The sequence below is a fragment of the Cannabis sativa genome, chromosome 1, assembly GCF_029168945.1.
Source record: "Cannabis sativa cultivar Pink pepper isolate KNU-18-1 chromosome 1, ASM2916894v1, whole genome shotgun sequence".
In the NCBI taxonomy this organism is placed as follows: Eukaryota; Viridiplantae; Streptophyta; class Magnoliopsida; order Rosales; family Cannabaceae; genus Cannabis; species Cannabis sativa.
Window position 1 is genome coordinate 38144043 of NC_083601.1, and position 21703 is coordinate 38165745.

Genomic DNA, 21703 nt, shown 5'->3' on the forward strand with positions numbered 1-21703 from the left:
ATTTATTAGCAAAATTTTAGAATTCTTAATTTAATCACATATTGAACTTGAATAGATTATAAAGGTGCTTACGGGAGATCTTAGAGATGTGGACCTCAAAGATTTAGGAGAAGATAACTGGAAATATAAAGAAAAAAAGGGGTAGCCGAGTCCTTAAACGTTAAAGGTTATAATTGATGCATTTACTGATGAATCATGATGACCGTTATTGGTTTAAGAAAAAATACAAATGGAATGATGATGAGGTCAAAAGACGACCAGAAGAAAAAAGATACTGAGTGGCCTCTTTCTCTTTTTCTGCCTCTAGGAAAGAGATTTCCTCGTTTATACGGTGTTTTTATGCTTTTTGTGATACAATATCTTATACTTTTGCTTACCACGGTTTTTCACAAGTGAGGTTCTTCTAAGATAAGTGGCCTCTTTCAAAAGTCAGAGACATTACTAAGATTTATCTTTGAAATTGATTTCCACTCGTCTTTTGTAAAACGCGCGCAAGGCCTAGGTAATCAAGCAAAAAGACTTGAAGATGAAATCCCAACAATATTAAAACAAAAGATAGACGAGTTGAAGAGGTGTTTGGAGAAATGTGAGGAGTATTGTGGTCATTCTGTAAAATCAGAGTTCATGAAAGATTGTTTAATTTGAAGGAGGCTTCTCAAATGAAGTGGAAAAAAGCTGCTGAAAGTTTGTTTGCATTTATAGGAGAAGAAAAAAATTGATGGTGATATGAATAAGATAGGTGATTCGTTAGTATTAATTGAATGTTTTTACTTGTTATAGTTTAATAATCAAGAAAAAACAGAGTAAACTACACTAGAATAAGCAAAACATTTATTGAATTCTGACTCTGTACTAGTAATACCATCAAATTATTTTCCACGGCTAGTTTCTTACATAAAATCTTTGGTTTTCTTATTATTTATTTCTTTCACAAAAAATCGTTTCGAATTTATAAATTAGTATTTATAAGATCACGTTTTGATCTATATATAGTAGAAGAATATCTTACCATATTTGTATAATATATATTTTTTTTTTGAAACAACTATATTATATATACTTAGTTAAATCAATCACAATATATTGAAATTTTACTACCTATAAGATGATGTGTTGATGATCCATTGTTATATTCTTAGGAATTTTGATAGTTTTTTAGTTCATAATCAATCTTCTAAAAATGTTTCCAGATTCCCTATAACAATGGATCATCAAACACATCATCTTACTAATGAATATCGCAGTGAAACGACAAAAAAACAAAAGCAATATATAGGTACGTATTTTTACGTAGTATAACGTATTACTAATTATATATATATATAGATATTAATTTATATATATAAACAATGTTGGCCTCTAATTATATAATATGAAATGTCTAGTGATATATAATCGCGACATGTTGATTCGTAATGTCTACTTCTTATCATATATATATATTCTTTGTCTCGTTGTCTCTAATTTAAGGCTTATCGATCGCATTTAATTAATTTCATCATGATCTATATATCTTTACTTTGCCACTCATCATTTTGTCGCTCAATTATTATGTGATATAACATGCATGCATGAGCTAATAACCCTGAACTTATATCTATACATTTTTCTATTATTAATATTATATGTATATGTGTATTACCTGGAGCTGGAAATTAAAGGACCAGCTGACTCATGTATATTAATTTATGATATATATATTTGGACCTTGGTGCACAAATGAGTTGAATGATTTCATGTGTGGGACTATACGCAGTTACGTACGTACGTGGTCAATAACGAATGTTTCGATCCACGTACTTGTTATACGTATATAAATGAATTCTCTTTAGTTCAAAAAGTATACAGCTGTACTTTCGGAACGATTGATCTTTTTGTTTTGTTTTTTTTTTTGTTTGACGTTTTTCTCTGTCACTAACTACTATTGCAACAAATTAATATATAGAAGTATTCGTTGAATGTATTTATAATTATATTGATCATCTATAAATTATTGACAAATAATATTGGTACCATAAAGAAAATACTATTGACAAATTAAGGTTTTATTTTAATTCCTAATAAATTTCAAATTTGATGTTTATGTCCTAATTTCCGTACTAAATATTACCTTATATAAAAATAATTTGTTTAAAATATCTCATAATTTATATTATGTAGTAACTAATTTATGATATAATTAATAAGTATATATTAACTTTCAACTAATTAAATAATATACATATATTTTCTAAAACAAATTAAAAAGAAATGTTAGAATAAAAAAAATAAAAATTAATATTTTAATTTGGTGTAGATTTAAAATCTCACACAATAAAATTTAGTGGAATAATGATGAACCTTTAGAAATGCTGTAATTTATTACATATATATCAGCATTATCCTAAATTTTTGGAACGTCGTATTAGGTCGTATTGTATTGTATTATATTAAATTGGATTACGTATCATATTTTTATATAATACTATGTTAAACTTTTATTTATACTAAAACATTATGTATTTAAGTGTCCATAAAAGTTAATACCACATATAGTTTTACATAAAAATATTGTATAAAATACAATTCAATATAATACAATACAATACAATACGACTTAATACGGCGTTCCAAACGAGCCCTTGCTGTATAATTTAGTTCATTTATTATATATTAATTAAACATTGAACAGTGCGTTGGATAACAATTTAAAGAAGAAAGAAAATCTGTTCATGAAAAGGACTTTATGAAACTATTCAGAATTGACGGACCAACAAATATAATTACTTATTGGTCAATCCTTCTTTGAAAGCCATAATAAAATTGGGGAAAACAAGGTATAACACGCCAAAAATACGTCAAATCCAAATTATTGGTCCAAATTAATTTTCTTCAGCCAAATGGAATATATGTATCCAACTCTCGTGTAAATTATTATACATGTTTAACAATTCAAAATTTATAATATAATATAAAACTATTAATTAATCATGGAGAGAGGTGAATTTGCTTTATCATATCATGATCATGATGAACAAAAAATTAAGGCTAATTAGTGATTTTTTCTCTGAATTTTGACATGTATTAAATTGTGTTCCTTGAATTTTTTTTTGGCTGTTAAAAATTCCCCTCAAATTATTGTGATTGTTAAATTTAAGGAGTTTTGTCTAGTCTGGGGAGGATGGTTTTGTACATAAACAATTACTGAAATAGTAAAATTGAATGAAATTAGACAAAAGTCCTTAAATTTAACAATCTCAATAGTTCGAGGGGAATTTTTAACGGTAAAAAAGGTTCAAGGGCATGATTTACTACGTGTCAAAGTTCAGAGAAGAAAATTACTAATTAGCCAAAAATTAATCATGTGTCAGGTGGGATATAAACTTTTATTAGCTACGATTTTTTTAGGACAAATGTACTTAAAGTAAATTAATTAATTTATTAATGACACATATGGATCGGAATGTCCATTGATTAATATATAATATATGTAAATAAGAGGTGGCACCACGTGGTACTTTAGGAAATGGTTATACTAATTGCCCATGATCACTTATCGAGCCCGCACTAATAAGTGCTGATTTAATTTTATTATGAACACCCAAAAAAAAATAAAAAAAACTTATATATAGTAGATGTGCCATAACAACATTTCGAAAAATTTATTGGGACAAGATACGTTGGTTTTTATTTCTTTGGCAGATGGTCTAAACTTCATATGCCGGTTTTGAATCTTATTGAGTGGTTCACTATAGAGATTAGAAATTGTGGAACAAAAAATAAAATAGGGGAATTCTATAAAAACACCCTTTAGAGGCGGTTTTAAAGCCCTTTAGGCGTCGGTTTTCGCGAAATTCGCTACCGACGCCTATCAGGGCGACGCTAAAGGGTTTATTTGAACCGACGCCATATATACCCCTATGGCGTCGGTTCTTAGCTAGGAACCGACGCCATAGGGGTCCCTATGGCGTCGGTTCCTATCCAAAAACCGACGCCATAGGTGGCGTAGCAACCGACGGTAAAGGGTCTCGCGAATTTCAGTTTTTCGATTTTTTTTTAATTTAATTATATTATTTTAATTTTATATTTATTAATTTATATACATATTTATTTAATTTAAATTACATATTTATTTAAATTTTAAATTACATATTTATTTAATTTAATTATATATTAATTACATTTTAAATTAAATAGTAATTAAATTTGGGTAAAAACATAATTTGATTTCATAAAAATAATTAAATATTACACAAACATGTAAAATTAGTTAAAAATATTAATAAGTTAATAAATCTAATTACAAGTTAATCTATAAAAATTACATAATGAAGAAAAATTCTTCGACCTTTGAACCTCAATCGTCACCGTGAATCACCGCCATCAATTGTTCGATCCACTTTCGCTGTAGTGGTAAAATTTCTGTTTTTGGATCGTATTGCTTCTTACCCCCAAACTGTTAAAAAAATTAAAAATCTATATTAGTTTATGTATATGTATATTATATATTTGTTATTATAAAATTTATATACTATGATCAATAATTAAAACTTACAGCTTTTTGATCTTCTATGTAACGGTTGGGGTTGGCACGTGCGACGATGTCAGTCATATATTTCAAAACATAAAAACCGCATTCTTGGCTTTTAGGTTGTCTTGGACAGTTTGCTTGTGCAATTCCTTGCCACGGGCCAAGATACTGATGTGCGTCCCCTATATACATGAATGCCTGTTTGGAAAAATTATATTAGCATTTCAATTCGTTAGTTAATTTAAATTCGTTACATAAGAAGTCATTAAATAATTACCTTCCGATCATTTGTTCTATTTCTTCGGGAATTGGGCGGCCTTTTAGAGGGTTTAAATGGATAATTTTCTTTGGCGCAACCACCACTAGCGTCCAATGCATCCTAGAAAATTATATTGGAATATAAGTAAGATAGTATAAAAATAATTTGAAGACATAATATAGAAATGAACAATTAGCACTAAAGAATTTAATAAAGTTTACCCGATATTCCAAGGAATAAAGAACATTTGGTGGTTGCTGTTCATTAATGATAACCAATTAGCCAATCGTCTTGCCGCATCGTCAAAAGACTGACTACGTTCTTCATCGGCGATCCCATGCACCTTTGTGAGAAGCTCTGGGTCGTAAAACTTGAAAATTTTTCTCAGACCGTTGATGCTCTCCCATATGTGCCTGCCAAAAAAAAGTGTTAGTGCCTTATAATAATTTAACTATAATTTGATATAAGGTTAATTAGATTAAAGAAGAGTATACATCATTCCAAACAGCATTCCCTGGTTGCCGATGTAGTTACACGTAGCAACCTGCTGCAAATCCTCTCCAGATAAAATGATCTGGGTACGCGGTGCAATGAATCCTCGGGGGACAGAAATTGTGATTATATCACGTTTATCTTTGAGCCTTAGGAATTCATGAATCATCCATTTCAGCGAATTAGGGATCAACGCCATCTTCTCTTCCGTGAACAACTCATCTTCCCGTGCACCACGGCTTTGTGGAGAAAGCATCGGAGCTTTCCCCTTTGACGCATCACGTCTTGAGGGCGGTTGAGCGAGTGGACCCTAAACAAAACAGAACATAATATATATATATATCAAATTTTATCTAAATTCTACCGAAATTTCTAAGAAAGATAACGGTTGTAATTGAATGATCCCAAAAATTTTGAACATGGCTGTATAACGACAAATAACACATATATAACAGTAGTTTGTTCATCCATCCCACCGCAGCACATCTGGTACACGTCCCTAACATATCTGAACTCTTCAAGTGGGACTGGGATTTCAGCGTCCTCTTGCAGGATTTCCGAAATCATGATCCGAGCATGTGAATCATCGTAATCCTGGCAGTGAACTTTGATCTTACCCACATGCTCGTACAAATACCCTCGGGCCACAATATTGTCGATGTTGTCAGAGCAGAGATGTACTTGCTGATTAAGGGCCGCATGGTCATCAAAATTGTATAGGATACCTTGGTCGTTGAGGGAAATGAACTCCTCAGCATAAATTTGTGGTTGTACCTCATCCTGAGGAGCGTATGGTTGTGGAACATACGCCTCACCAGCCACCTCTCCTTCTTCCTCTTGTTCGGCAGCGTTCTCCGTCGCTTAAGGGATTGGACTTCGGCTTTTAATTGTTCAATCTCCTTCGCTTGCCGAGCCACAACATCAGACACTTCCCTTTTCTTCCTACCGAACAGTTGAGATGCCCTGGTCAGGAACCTACAAATCATAAAATGCAAATTAGCAACGATTTCATTTGTGTAACTAAATAAATAACATTTGAAGTAATAGCATACCCAGCAGCCCTGACACGTCCAGGATGCTCTGGTGTCCCGAGCGCCTGCGTGAGGATATCGTTTTGGCCCTGGACCTGAATTTGTCCCTGACTAAGCTTCTCCTCTAATTGAGCCTAATGCACGCATATATTCAAGCAATTAGTATATGAATTATATACACTAACTCATGAGTAGAACTCAATTAAGGATTAATATATACTTACTATCTTCTCGGCAATTTCCTTGTCGTAATCAGTGACAAGTTTTCTACTCTTGGTGCGAGATTTAATCCAAACACGGTGGCGGGGAGGATCTGCAACTTCGAGGTCCTTTTTCTACATAACGTTATAACAATGAAATGAGTACCAATTAAATTGTATAGCACATTATAGCACATTAAATTTTTAGTATTACTTACCACAAACCTTCCCGTACGTTCACCATTCCACTCCGACCACTTCGATGTCTGGATTGAATTTTTGAGGAACGTTCACGTTGCACCTTACTCAATTCCTACAATGCCAAAAAAATACATTAGATACATGTACTTGTATTTAAGAGTTTATCTTAGTGTTAATATAAAATGAGTACCAGAAATTCAGGAGTTAGTCGACTTTCAACAAATTTGCACCAATCAGCAGCGTCGATCTCCGGGTGCTTTTCAGGGACTTGTGCCAGTCGTCCCAGATCATTCTCTTTCAACGCGGGCATTATGATGTCTTTTGTCATCCTATTCTTGAAGTCTTTCATTAACTTCCCAGCTAGGATGAGACAATCATGTTTGAAGGTGTCCGACACAATGAACCCCGTCTATTTTGAAGGAAAACAAACACGGTTAGAATCAACATTTTGAGTAATAGAAAAACAAATCAAAATTCTAACAAATAATAGCTTACCTGAATGTCTTTCCAAACATTATTTTTCAGAGTCGGGTTGACTTCTTTCCAGTTTTTATAAGCCAACCCTATTGTCTGCCGACATCTGACTCCTAGAGTGGATACGAGCTTCGCATAGCTTTTTCCACAGTATTGACCTTTATCATTAACTTCGAGGGCCACTCTTTTGCCCTGATCCATTAGTTTGGATATTTCATTCATTTGCGTCGGCCCTCGTGTAGGTATTGTGGTTGGACACTCTGCCTCTGGGTCTGAATCAGATCCCGAACTCGAGTTGGCCATATCTACACCATTAACAAACAAAATTGAATATCATGCTACTAATAACACTAAATTCTACCGAAATTTGATCCAAATTCTACCGAAATTTTGGCAGCATAACGGCTGTAATTGGACGTTCCCAAAATTTTTAAAAGTGCCTAAAGTAACAAACAGAACAAATATAACAATACAGAACAAAGAAACTAACATAAACAATACAAAATTTATCCACCAATCCGACCGCAGTACATGTATTCGCAGAACCTACTTCACTACGGATGAATATTTAAGATATTCAAACTCAACTAAGCATACATTGATAATTAATTATACTAACAAAAGGTTAGCGGATGGATATACCTATTGCAAATCCGATCAACACCGAAATATGTCGATCGATTCTCAAATATTAGCACACAACCTATAACATAATGCAATATACAACCAAATTAAAATTTTAATTATTAAATTACTTACTAGTTATTAAACAAAGTAGCAAGTTACTAGTTACTAATTTCCATAATTTTTTTTAAAAATAACATATACATATATATACATGTATAATCAACTAAATATCACACTACCATTATTTTAAAAACTTTAACTCTAAACTAATTAAATTCCTACTACCTCTCATTCTCATTCACAACAAATATATATACAATACAAATACACAAAATACACAAATAGTATATACACAATATATATACACACAACATATATATAAACACATATTCAATAATAAAATACAAAATATACACATATATATTATATATCAAGTAAATAAATATTTACCTTATAAACGCAATCCGGCGACAAATTGCGACCAAAAATCCGGCCACCTATAGCACACACAATATAATATCAATAAAATGAAAAAATCCTAAAAAAAATTTACAAAAATGAAATAATACCAATGTACATTAATAAAATGAACAGAAATCATATTTATACCTTAATGAACGTTGAGATTGAACGATTTCTCCGCTAAAAGCGGTGGTCGGAGTTAAACCACCACTTTTTTTTAAAATAGGTTCGGGTACAGTGTAAATGGGTGAAAAAACAAAACTTTTTTAGTGTATGGGATTAGATATTGAAAATAGAAACTTTTAAGACAAAAATGAGGTGAAATGGTGAAGAAATGAGTGAGATATGTGGGTTTTTAGAGGTGGTTGGCGAGGGTTTTCGTGGGTTTTCTCTGCTGTAGAAGTGGCTAGGTATATGCTGGAGAAGAAGAAGTGAGGAAGAAGAAGACGATGCAGAGGTTATACTGCAGTAGACCACATCTTAGTCGGTTCCTAGCAAGGCCGAAGCGGCATAGGTGCACACGTGTCAATAAAGTGTGCACCTATGCCGTCGGTTTTTTGCTAGGAACCGACGGCATAGGGTCTCCCACAACCCTTAGAAAATCCCAATTTCCAACCGACGGGATAGGGTTTACTAATATATATACCTACGGTTTTTACCAAAAAACCGCCTCTAAATGTCAATTTCGAATCTGGTGGGTGTTCTCACACCCTTTAGCTTCCCTTTTTATAAAATGGGTTAAAAAAAGGGAAGCTAAAGGCCCATATTGTAGTACACATCCTTAAAAAGATACACTGATACATCTTTATCTGTTTTAGTATTCGAAATAATTTTTTAGTCAATTTTTTTTCTCATGGTCATGTAAATTATACTTATTTAAAACATCCTGCAAAATTATAAGAACTTCGGAAAAGTTTAACACGCCGAAAATTGCATTCAAGCAATGTGTTACACGAGGGACTATTTTATTTTATACGCGTGTAAAATACTATTTGAATATTATATTCTATATTGTAAATTATTCCGAATTTCTTAAAATTTTATATGATATCTTAAATAGCTATAACATACATGAATATGAAAAAAAAATTAGACTAAATTTTTTTTTTGATGCCGAAAGAAGTAGAGGGTGTATCAGTACATTCCTTTTAAGGGGGTGCATTGTAAAATCACCCAATAAGATATTTCTTCTGTCGCTTCCAATCAATCTAAAAAGGTTAATTAAGATTTTTAATTTTTGGATGCCGAAAGAAGTAGAGGGTGCATCATGAACTATTGAGATTATTAAATTTAAAGACTTTTGTCCAATTTTAGTAAGAAAAGTCTAACATGGATGAAAGTTCAGGGGACATGATTTAGTACATATAAAAATTCGATGGGCATGATTTGGTAGATATCAAAGTCTGGGGAGCATGATTTAGTACATAAACAATCACTAAAATAGTAAAATTGAATGAAATTAGACAAAAATCCTTAAATCTAACAATCTCAACAGTTCAGGGGGAATTTTTAACAGCCAGAAAAGTTCATGGAGCATGATTTGGTACATGTTAAAATTTAGGGGGTAAAAATCCTAATAAAGAAATAATTAATGGAGTGGTACAAATATAGTGTATATATATTTTCTAGACCATATTCATAAAATTAAATTCTAATGACGATGTATAATATGATCCAAATTTGACACATACTAAAAGTTAAACTAATATTTGGACCAAAATATAGCATGGACCGAATTTCACTACAATAAATATAACTTTTTTGTTTACTCTTTTGCCACACATTGATTGATATTTTTATTTTGAATAAATCATGAAATTTTATTAAATAATAGCTGTTATAGGCATAAATTTACCCTCCCCGCGAGAAAAACTTGTCTATAGAGAACTCGTTGTATTGAAGGTGACTCGCAATATTATAGTACTCGCAGTACCGAAAGAAAGGATCTCGCAATATTAACTAAAAGAGATCTCGCTATATTAAGAAAGGCACACCTCGCATATTTGATGAGGTCGCAGTATCAATAGGGAAAGACGCAAATACATATACCAATCAACGAAAGTCAACAGTCAAACATTCAAGGAGCATTCATGACAAACGTTACATATATTTATAACCGTTGTAATTAATTTGATTAATAAGCATATTATTGTTATTATTTTGTAACGGTCTCATTATGGCCATTATTTGTAACCGATACCTACTACCTATAAGTAGAGGTTTCCCCCTCCATTCAAAGGGGGGCTGATCTGAATAAAGAAACAGAGCTAGAGCACTCTTTTCAACAGTGGATTAGGCAGGCCAAGCCCGAAGCTCCTGCTGAACCACTATACTTTTCTGTGTCTATTTTATACTATTTACAATACTCGCATATATTATACACTATATTCTTTGAGTACTCGCTATTCTAAGGGAGTACTCGCATATCTATTTTTTGGTATCCAAGTAGCCCTTGAATACTCGCACAAAACTGGTGTTGTCAAAATTTGCCCGACAACAATAGCCTGCAATGTAATCAGGATATACACGACCAGAATTAGCATTAGAAAAACGAACTAAATTAATAATCAGTAGCCTAATTCTCCAGGTCGTTTGACAAAAAAAATTAACATAAAATCAAATGAAAAATTAGATTGGAACATCACAGTTTACTTTAAGAACACTTATATTCTGTTTGAGCCACTGCTCAAAAGACACAACAATAGAAACTATTGCAGAAAGTTTAATCTCGTATAGCTTGAGCACTCAACTATTATGTAGGGTACGTAACTGCACTACTAATAACCTCTTCAGCCACAAAAATTGTTATTCCCAACCACTAACAATGATTTAATGACGAGCCATTGAAGAATAAAGAAGAACCAACAACGAAACATGAACAAAACAAAGCAAAACCATGCCATAAACAAGACTAAAACACTCAAAATAATGTCACACAGATAAGATTAAAACACTCAAAACCATGTCACAGAGATAAGACTAAAATGCTATAAAATGTGTCACAGACACAAGACTAATCACAGTAACAAAAATTGAATGGCAGTGGCAAAATAACAAAATCCTGACCAAGCCGCACCTAAGCCCAAGGAAGGCCGGCGGGCCTGGCTGAAGAAAAAAAGATAACCTTCGATAGTTATAGATTTAAGAACGAAAAATCCTATAATTTTTTTTTGTTTTTTTTACCTTAAATGCATTGAAGCACAATTGTAAAATTTGGGTCAAATATATATAGCATTGACTCAATTTTGAGCTAAATTTAGTACAAAATTTACACATATATGGTCTAAGCCCATCTCCAATAGATATGATATATATTTTGGGTTAAATAAATTTGGTCCAAAATATATATCATGAAATTATATTTGGTCTAATTTTTATGTGTTCTCCAATACACAAGGTACAAATTAGCTATAAAAATCATTACTAATATTAATACTCTTTGAAAGTATAAAAAAACAATTAATTTTATTTATATTATTTTAATATCTTATAAATATAAAAATCTTTTTCATTAATGAATAGTATTAGTGAGTAGTAAAATTTAACCTGCTAAATTTAATACAATTTTTAACTTAGAATATAAATTTGATACACATTTTACATTAAGAATTAAATTTTTAACAAAATACAAATATTACACTATATTTATAACTCTTCATTGGCGATACTGTGATAAATATATATAAAGTAGCTATATATATAGTGGCTTCTACTAATTATTAATTATGATAGCTATAGCTTTACATTATTCTAGTGTATTAATTAATTGACATCCCATATTAATTTGTATATCTATGTTTAAATTTGTTCATGGCCTTTCTTAATGTCAGTATAAAATGGTGCAAAAGGAAAGAAAAAAGAATATATATTATTATTTTAAAAAATGTATCTATTAATATATAAAAGTCATAGATTTTAACTACATAGATATACCATGCAAATTAACCATAACAATTAATCAAGAAAATAATGACTATAGTTTGTAAATCATGATTTAATGGCCCTTCAATCAACTATATATATAACTAATTAATCAATACGTATAGTGCTAACTAATAATCATGACAGAATCATATATAATATCAAATATTAGTTTTTTCATCATGATGTGCGCTCTAGCTAACATTTTTGCATATTTAATTATTTATGTATATATTAATTATGGTTGTGGAACGATGGAGACCCCATCATCAAGATATCCATCTCCCGGAAAATCCAAGTCAAAGATCTTCTTTTTTCCATAATCAATATTAACTATTTATTATATATACTTTAATATTGAAAATAATATAATGTCCATTTGGTGATCAGACATAGTGTTTATTTTTTTCTTTATCTCCGGATCTCCACGTACGTAACATTATTTTTCTTTGCTTGGAATAGCAAAGCCCTCGACAATGAGACATTTCTTTAATGGTCGAACATTGAAAGTGGTCCACTAATTCACCCTACGTACACTACTCCCTATCTATCTTATTGATATGCATGAATAATGAATTATTTATATCCACCCATTATTTTTTATTACTAAAATATTTGGTACATACATGTGCACCCTCATTGGCCGGCTTCATATATATGTGGCTACATATACCTATTTAAAGGCCATGCCTTAGAGTTATAACATCATCTCATTCAATTTCATCACTTATATCTTTGAGCTTTGATATTTAATCTTATATACATAATAAATCTTTCTCTCTATACTCTACTATATATCTCTTATATATTCAAGATATTAAATATGGCTGGTTCTGTGGACATGATGATTAATCAGTATGAGTTTAATAATGAAGAATTATTTGAAGTGTCAGCTGGACTCATCAATGGAGACTTTTTGATGTCGTTAATGGAGGAATTACAAGATCATGATGATGATCTAGTTGTACTGGAAGAGAGCGATGAGGATAGATTGAATAGTGTGATTCAGTCTCTTGAAGCGGAGATCAATTGCAGCAGTACAAATTACTCAGATGATGATGAACAAGATCATTCGTCGTCTATGGACTCTGATCATGATAATAGCAAAGACCACGAATATTCAATTAGCGATGGAGAAGATAGTCATGAATCGTGCAGTTTAATGGAGAATCATGATAATAATAATAATAACCATCATGATCATGATTATTGTTCAATAATTTCATTTGATGATATTGATATCATGAATAATAATGATCAGTGGGTCAGCATGGAAGCAGATCAAGTACCTACCTCATCACCTGGCCATGAATTGAATTATTATATGTACCACTTTGGAGAAGAGATGATGATCAGCACTAGTACTCATAATATTAATAATCAATATTCTTCTTATTCCTTAGATCAAGAACAGAGTGGATACAACTCTCTATGGCAAGAAACTATCTATGATGATGCACTAATGTAAATGTTATATATATTTATTACTTCATGTACATTAATTAATTTTATATATATTGAGCCTCACTAGTACTTCAACTCTTTCTTATAATTCTTTTGAAACTTATATTTTCTGGTGTTAACTTAATGATATTATTTCCATTATGTACCTTGCAAACCTCGAGTTAGGCTTCTGCAGATTCACCTAAATGTAATATGACACCTATAATTGATTTTCACATATTAATTATTAAATTAAAATATATATAGCACGATATTAAAATATCGTGTTATGTCACGGTCGGTTAGCACCGGCTGGGTGCCCCTTAGCATTATTCTTGACCTTTCCTTCAATAAATAAATAAATATTCAGGAATTTAATTCGGTAAAAATAACTTCAAGAACCAGATTCATATCTGTTATACCTAAACAACTAAATAAATTAAAATTAATACTAATCATATTTTAAAATATTCCACTGCTCCTACCTATATATAAATAAAAGTATATATATATGTCAACAAACACATGCCTTTTCTTTTAGATTTTCTTTTCTTTCTAATTTACATTTTCTTTTGAGTACGTATATAGTTTAACTAATTTTCGGCCAGGGAGGCTAGCTATTGGTTTGTGACAGCAGAAGAAGCTAAAATATTATCTTTAAAGTGAGAGGATAGATTCTACTTAATTATTTTTAAATCAATTATATTTTACCACTTAATAATATACGTCATCAAGTGGGTGTTCGGCATAATTTGCAAAAATGATCATTTTTTATTATATTATATTATATTACATTATTATAATATAGAAGATTTTATTTTATTACAGCTAAAAGCATTATATTAATTAGGATAGAAAAACAGTTAATTAAAGCAAGTGATTTCGTTCATTTTCTGATATGAAAAAATTAAAGGACAAAAATCAACCTAGTTCTTCTCTCAAGCTCAAATGGAGAAGACATTATATGTGGCTCTTATAACATGCACATTAATTACATGAGAACCATTTAATTTCTAGTTTCTACAGTGAACCCTAACCTACAACACAAAAGATTTTTGTGGCGATAGTTGTAAATATGGTCAATAACAATAATGTCATGCATTTCAAATAGATACGAATAAAAACAATGATGGCATGAATATATATTTATATCTTTCTCCATTCAGTTTGCTTTAATAATATTTGTTTTATTTAAAGGTAATTTACTGTATAAATACTTAAATTTAATTTTTGATTGTAAATAAATATTTAAATTTAATTTTTGGCGGTAATAATAGTTATAATTCTGAAACTTGTGTAGGTACTTGGCGGTTAAGTGTTAAATAAATTACCACGTGTCAATCTCTAATTGATCCAAGTTATTAAATTTTTATTTTTTTAAAAAAATTAATTTAAATATACCAATAAAAAAATAACACATGCATAATGACTTAATTAATATTTAATGGTTAGATACCTATAGAGTTTTAAAAACTAAATTTAAGTATTTATGCTACAAATTAGTCTTTATTTTAATTATACCAACCACTTTTGGATGAAAAATATTTATGCACTTAAATAAGGTATTTTTAATTTTTCCCCCAAAAAAGATAAAATAAAATAAAAAGTACTCATACTCTTATTAATATTTTTGTTGATTTATAGTCTCTCATTAATTTTGTATCGATATGAAGGAGAGTAGAGCTATCAATATGAAAGTAGTCTCTCATTAATTTTGTATCGATAAATTACAAAATCCTAAAAAATGTGAAAGAGTGTATTAACGCCTTCTCTAATGCTCTAAAGGAGCTTCCCAGTAGGGGGATAGAGTCTTGCTCTTTTGTTCGTTTTTTTGAAGGTCTGTGTTGGATATTTGTTTAACAATGGAACATACAAAGTTCTGTGATTTGTTTGAGGACTCGGTTCAGATAACTCAGGATGACATTACCTTCTCCCTTAATCCTGGAGAAGTGGATGAACCTCAAGAAGCCAACCAAGTACTGCTAGGGAAAATCGTTGGCCGTCATAGATTGGGGAAAGCTGCTATCCAGGGGTCCCTTAAACTGTCCTGGAGTGCTATCAAAGGTTGGAAATGGAAGGAGATTGAAGACGGTATCATTCAATTCACCTTCGCAAGAAGAGAGGATGCTATGAATGTTCTAGCCCGAAGACCATGGTTCGTTTGTGGAGCTTTGATAGTCATTATGCCATGGCCTACTTGGCTATCCCCAGCAGAAGTTCGATTTGACAAAACCCCGATTTGGGTTAACGTGGAGAGCATCCCCCCCTTTTACTGGAATCTTTCCAACTTGAAAGAATTAGCCTCAAAGGCCTCCCCTGTCTATGAACTACCACCTGGAATTGAGGATGCCATTGGTATGAGTACACTCCGTTTTAGGGCCACCATCGACTTAAACAAACCGATCTTCTCTGGTTTTTTCCTCAAGCGCCAGCGTCTAAAGGATTTGTGGTTGCAATACAAATATGAGAGACTACCCAAAGTGTGCTTCAAGTGTGGCTTAATAGCACACGACCAAAGTGTATGCTTCAAACCGCCAACGATTATCAAGGATGCCATGGGAAACTTCTATCCTATGTTCGGTATTTGGCTCAAGAGTGATGCAGCGGAGAAGTCCACATTTACGTCGCCCCTGGCTAAGTGGTTCCAAGATTGGATCTTACAAAAGTCTCTCTGTAAGAACCCAATCCTTAGGAACCAAGTAAAAGTTCAGAAGGCCATACGCAACGGCGAGTCCGATGAAATGAGAGAATGTAGAAGACAACTTCCAAGCAAGAAAAGGATTGTTACCGAGGATGAAGAGGCTCCCGCCGATCAACATTCCGATTTGGTTATTACCCAGCTACCTTTGGTTTATCTCCCGGGCATTGGTGAAATTGCCCCTTTTGGGAATAATACAAAGAGTGTCTCCATTCAAGAGCTGCAGGAATTGGCTGAGAAATATGCTGCTGCAAAGGCTACTGAAAAGGCTCAAACAGAAGGGGTACATGGGTCTTCAAGCAAGCATCCTGCAACCCATTCGAGGGAGACAAGTGAGGATATTTCCTCTTTGGAAAAGACCAAGTCTTATTGTGTTGAAAATATACCAACCTGTAACCCAAATAAGAAGTTGACTGGGTCCACAACCACACCCATTTCTAATGAATCTCACGTGCCAGTGGCCCATACTGAACTAGAAAAGGAAGTTGCGGATCATTATTTGGGCTCTTTACATGGCACCCAAGCCCAAATCCTAAAATGGCCTTCCAATGAGTGTTGGGCTGAGCCCAAAGCTCGTGAGCTCCTCATGGGGGCCTTGACAGTTGATAAATTCCATAGGGAACCTTCCCTCTTTAACCCAATTGTGGATATTGATGACTTTAGAGTCCAAGAACACCTCTATGGGCCGAGAAAGAGGAAAGCTTCAGATGGAATTATATTTGGCCCACCAAAACTGCCCAACTCATTCTCCTCTCCTTCTGGAGAAAATGTTCAGTTTGAGTATGGCTCCTTCAGCAATGGTGGGAATGGAGAAGGTGACAATGTCATAAAAAAGGATCAGCCGTCCCTGAACTTGGAAGTTGTCCTCAATGACGAAAGCTTTTCGCCTGGCCTCAATGGCAATCCACAGTCCTCATCCAAGAGGAGGCGAGGAAGAGGAAAAGCCACGGCCCCAAACGTCACTGCTGAACTGGGCAGCCGCAAAAGACGTGGAAGACCTCCTAAAATGCAATCTCCTCTGGCGGCCACACCTCAATCCTTCAAAAAGGGGAAGTCAGCTGTATCGAGGTTGGGGGACAAATATGCCTCAACTAATAACTGGGATGGACGGAACTTTGATCTCCAGGTAAACCTTGACAACCATTTCATTATTGTTGATTCACAAAAGAAGCCCAACAAACGATGTACGATTACTGAAATTGAAGACGGTCAGAAGGAAGTGAATGGGGCAGTTGGGGTGGATTTTCGATTTGGGGCTACGGAGACTTGCCCGGAAAAGTCTCCAATGTCGCCATGAGGATTATAGCGTGGAACTGTCGTGGGCTCGGGAATGCCGCGACAGTTCGTCAATTGGCGCATCTTGTGCGCTTCCACAATCCCGACTTGTTAATCCTTTCAGAAGTTCGTATATCTGCGGAAAGATTTTCAAGTATTTGTTCTAAGCTTCACTTTGTTGATAAGCATTATGTTCCTCCAAATGGTCGATCGGGAGGGCTGGGAATTTGTTGGATGAAAGGGGTAAGGTGCACTATTCATTCTTCTTCCAAGTTTCTAATTATAGCCGAGATTGGGTCGGACCCCCCTGGGATACCGTGGGTTTTGTTGGGCACTTATGGTCCTCCCCACTGCCTTGATAAGGAGGCATTCTGGAATTCTGTAGGTGACTATCTTCTACAAGCTAAAACCCCTATACTGATGTTCGGAGACATGAATGGCACTTTGCAAGATAATGAATGTTTCAACTATTTTGGAAGTACTTCTACATACTCTTTCGATTTCAGACGCATGGTCCATAGAGCGGGGCTAATTGATCTAGGCTTTCAAGGCCCTAGATTCACTTGGGCTAAGGGAGGAAGTAACTCAAACGGAAGTAGCCGGGCAATGAAACGGGCGAGACTTGATAGGGGGCTTGCTACTTACGATTGGAGGATCCTCTTCCCAAATGCCATTATCAATCATCTCGGAGCTGTTGAATCGGACCATAGACCACTTTTGCTTGACACCATGGGAGGAATAAAATGTAAAAGCCGTATCTTTAAGTACGAGAATATGTGGTCTCGTGATCCTCGCTCCTTTTGGGTAGTTAAAGAGGCGTGGCAATCAAGACTTCATCCCAACCCGATGATCAATTTCCATAGGAAAACCAAGGCCACTAGCAAGAAGCTTCAACACTGGAATAAAACGCAATTCCGTCACTTATCTCAGCAACTCCAACAAGCGAAACTCAATCTAGAAGAGGCGGAGAAAGACAACCCCGACAACTTCGAAGCAATCGACAAAGCAAAGCAACAACTTTCAGAAGCTCTTTTGAGGGAAGAAATACATTGGAAGCAGAAATCTAGAGTTCAATGGCTTCAAGAGGGGGACATGTGTTCAAAGTTTTTCATGGCCTCTACTATTGTGAGAAGAAGAAGGAATTATATTCAAAGTATTAAGCTTTCGGCAGAGGGGGACTGGATAAGAGACCAAGATCGGATTGCGCAATGCTTCCTTATGAAATATAAAGAAATTTTTAGCAAAAACTCTCATGGGCTCACTCCCCTGGCTGATGGCTTATTTGATACAATCATCTCTGACCATGATAATGCTCTCCTTAATGTAATACCGATGGAGGATGAGGTCGTTGAAGCAATCAAGAGTATGGGGAAGGACAAAGCTCCGGGTCCGGATGGACTCCCGCCAAGCTTTTACCTCCACCATTGGGACACTGTCAAAGATGATTTGATTGAGATGGTCTTGCATTTCTTCACACACCTAGAGCTTCCCAAGTTCATCAATGATACTTCTCTCGTTCTAGTTCCGAAGAAGGATTCTCCATTAACGGTCAATGACTACCGCCCAATTGCGTTATGCAATGTAGCCTACAAGATAATATCTAAGATCATTGCCTCTCGGATGAGATACCTTCTCCCGAAAATTGTATCCCCTAATCAAGCCGCCTTTGTGAAGGGAAGACATATCGCTGAAAATACTATGATCGCAAGAGAAATAGTTCATTCAATGGGTAAGAAGAGGGGCAAGCGTGGGTTCATGCTTATCAAATTGGATCTCGAGAAGGCTTATGATAAATTGAATTGGGAGTTTGTTATTTCGGTCCTACACCAAATCGGCTTCAGTCACCCTTTCACTAAATGGATTGAGACTTGTATCTCGGTTGCCGAAATCAAGTTGCTCCTCAACGGTTCTGTGGTGGGAAAGTTCTCTCCGGAGAGGGGGCTCAGACAAGGAGACCCGTTGTCGCCCTCCCTTTACATTGTTGCTGCTGAAACTCTATCACGCATCCTCTTTAGTAAAGAGAACCAAGGCCTGCTCGAAGGTTTCAAATTGGGGCGTCATGGCACCCCGATAACGCATCTGATGTTCGCGGATGATATTATTCTTTTCGGCGAAGCTTCAATTCGGGAAGCTAGAATGCTTCTTGATTGCCTAAACTCCTATTGCCAATGTTCTGGCCAATCCATTAGCTTTCCAAAATCTTCCGTTTTCTTCTCAAGAGGAGTGTCAGGGAGGAAAGCTCAAGCTATTGCGCAAACTCTGGGTATGAAGAGAATGAATAGGAAGGCTTCTTATCTAGGCCTTCCCCTGTTCAGATCAACTAAGAGAACGGAAGACACTCAACACCTGGTGGATAAGGTTATCCAGCGAATTCAGGGATGGAAAGTGAAACTCTTATCAAGCGCCGGGAAGATGTGTCTGATCAAGTCAGTTGGCTCGAGCTTATCGAACTATGTTGCTTCTTCGGATGTTATCCCTACATCAACGGCCAACAAAATTGACAAACTTCTGAGGGATTTTTGGTGGGGAGACACTGACGAGAAACGAAAGCTCCATACCATCGCCTGGGAACGCCTGTGTAAACCGAAGACTGTGGGGGGACTGGGATTTCGTAGTACTGAGACTATGAACAAGGCTTTTCTCATGAAGTGGGCGTGGAAATTTCTCACCGAAGATGAATGTCTTTGGAGACAACTGATGAATGATAAGTATGGTAAAAATCACAACTTCATGGAATTAGAGGCAAGGACATCCGATACTATCTTGTGGAAAGCAATTCTACGCACTCGGGAAGCTTTACAGCAGGGCATTTGCAGGAAAATTGGTAATGGGAATTCTACGTCCATTTGGTTTGACCCGTGGGTACCAGGGGACCCTCGACAACCGACACCTTGCGTTGACTCCTCGGAAGGCATAAGCTTGGTCAGTAACTTCATTTCGGAGGGGCAATGGGATGAAGATTTGGTCAGGAACTGGTTTCGGGATGAAGACGCTCAAAGAATTCTCAACATCAATCTTCCCACCAGTTTGACGAATGACTCCTGGCTTTGGTTACCCGATCCAAGTGGTAATTTCTCTGTTAACTCGGCTTACAAATTATTAAAGAACATTGGCTGTAACTTAGAAGGGGACAGACATTGGAGATATATATGGGGGGCGAAGACACATAACAGACTGAAGATGTTTTGGTGGAGAATACTCTCCAATTGCCTCCCTACCAGAGAAAGAATTGGTTGTTCCATTCCTTTGATGGACCTGCTATGCCCTCTTTGTTCTTCCTCAATTGAGAGCAGTCTGCATCTTTTTTGGGACTGCACTTTTGCAAAGGCTGTGTGGTTTGGGTGTCTTTGGAGCGTTAGGACCAATAATCGTTTGACTAGCAATTGGGTGGAATGGCTAGATTGGTTCAAGAAGCCAAATAACAGACCGGCCACCCTCGACTTCAACCAACTCTTGGGAGGCGCTGCAATAATATTTGAACACATTTGGAAGGTGCGGAATCGAATCATCCACGAGGGGATTTCCACTCCAGTTGCCATTACCATCAACCTGGTCAATCTTAGGCTTCGTGAGCTCGACCCGACTGGCATTATCTCTCCACAAGCTGTTTGGAACCCCCCCCCCCCCCCGGAAGGCTGGTTAACTTGCAACTCTGATATTGCTATTGGGCGTTCTCAATCTGCAGGGGCTGTAGTATTTAGAGACGCTTTGGGAACGTTTCGGCACATCCTCACCTTCCGCACGACCCAACGGGATCCTCTCGCTGGAGAGGTTGCTGCTATTTGTGAAGGTGCTGCAGCGGCTGTCTATCAAGGATACAAGAACATTATCTTCCAATGTGACTCGCTGAATGCGATTAACGCTTTGAAAAGTAATCCTGCTGAAATTCACAAGCTCCACTTCAACATTCAAGATAAGATTGCAAGCTTCTTCAACCTTGGCCGAAGTCTGAACCTTTGGGAGGTTCAATGGATCCCTAGATCTTGCAATGGTGTAGCCCACTCGGTGGCTCAATGGGCAAATCGTAACAACAAATTTGGTGTTCATGATTTGGCCAATTTTGATGATTTCCTGCAGCAGTCCACTGCAGATGGTCATAAACTTTCTTAA

The 21703-nt window shown here is 35.0% G+C and overlaps 1 protein-coding gene and 2 long non-coding RNA genes across 3 annotated transcripts; 1 reads left to right on the forward strand and 2 right to left on the reverse strand.

Moving 5' to 3' along the window:
- Positions 1 to 4192: 4192 nt before the first annotated feature.
- On the reverse strand, positions 4193 to 4703 carry LOC133037382 (uncharacterized). The gene is made up of 2 exons (XR_009687492.1): positions 4535 to 4703; positions 4193 to 4435 (listed from the first exon to the last, which is right to left on the reverse strand). It is a non-coding gene; the product is annotated as an uncharacterized LOC133037382 (long non-coding RNA).
- A 2439-nt stretch (positions 4704 to 7142) lies between these two features.
- Positions 7143 to 8657, reverse strand: LOC133037384 (uncharacterized). The gene is made up of 3 exons (XR_009687493.1): positions 8404 to 8657; positions 8245 to 8291; positions 7143 to 7472 (listed from the first exon to the last, which is right to left on the reverse strand). It is a non-coding gene; the product is annotated as an uncharacterized LOC133037384 (long non-coding RNA).
- Positions 8658 to 17611: 8954 nt separating this feature from the next.
- LOC133034444 (uncharacterized) lies at positions 17612 to 21703 on the forward strand. Its single transcript, XM_061109534.1, has one exon. It carries the CDS (start codon positions 17612 to 17614, stop codon positions 21701 to 21703), a length of 4092 nt encoding a protein of 1363 aa, XP_060965517.1.

Excerpts from the sequence above, each read along its gene's own strand:
- LOC133034444 (XM_061109534.1), top strand. The coding sequence starts at position 17,612 with ATGAGGATTATAGCGTGGAACTGTCGTGGGCTCGGGAATGCCGCGACA.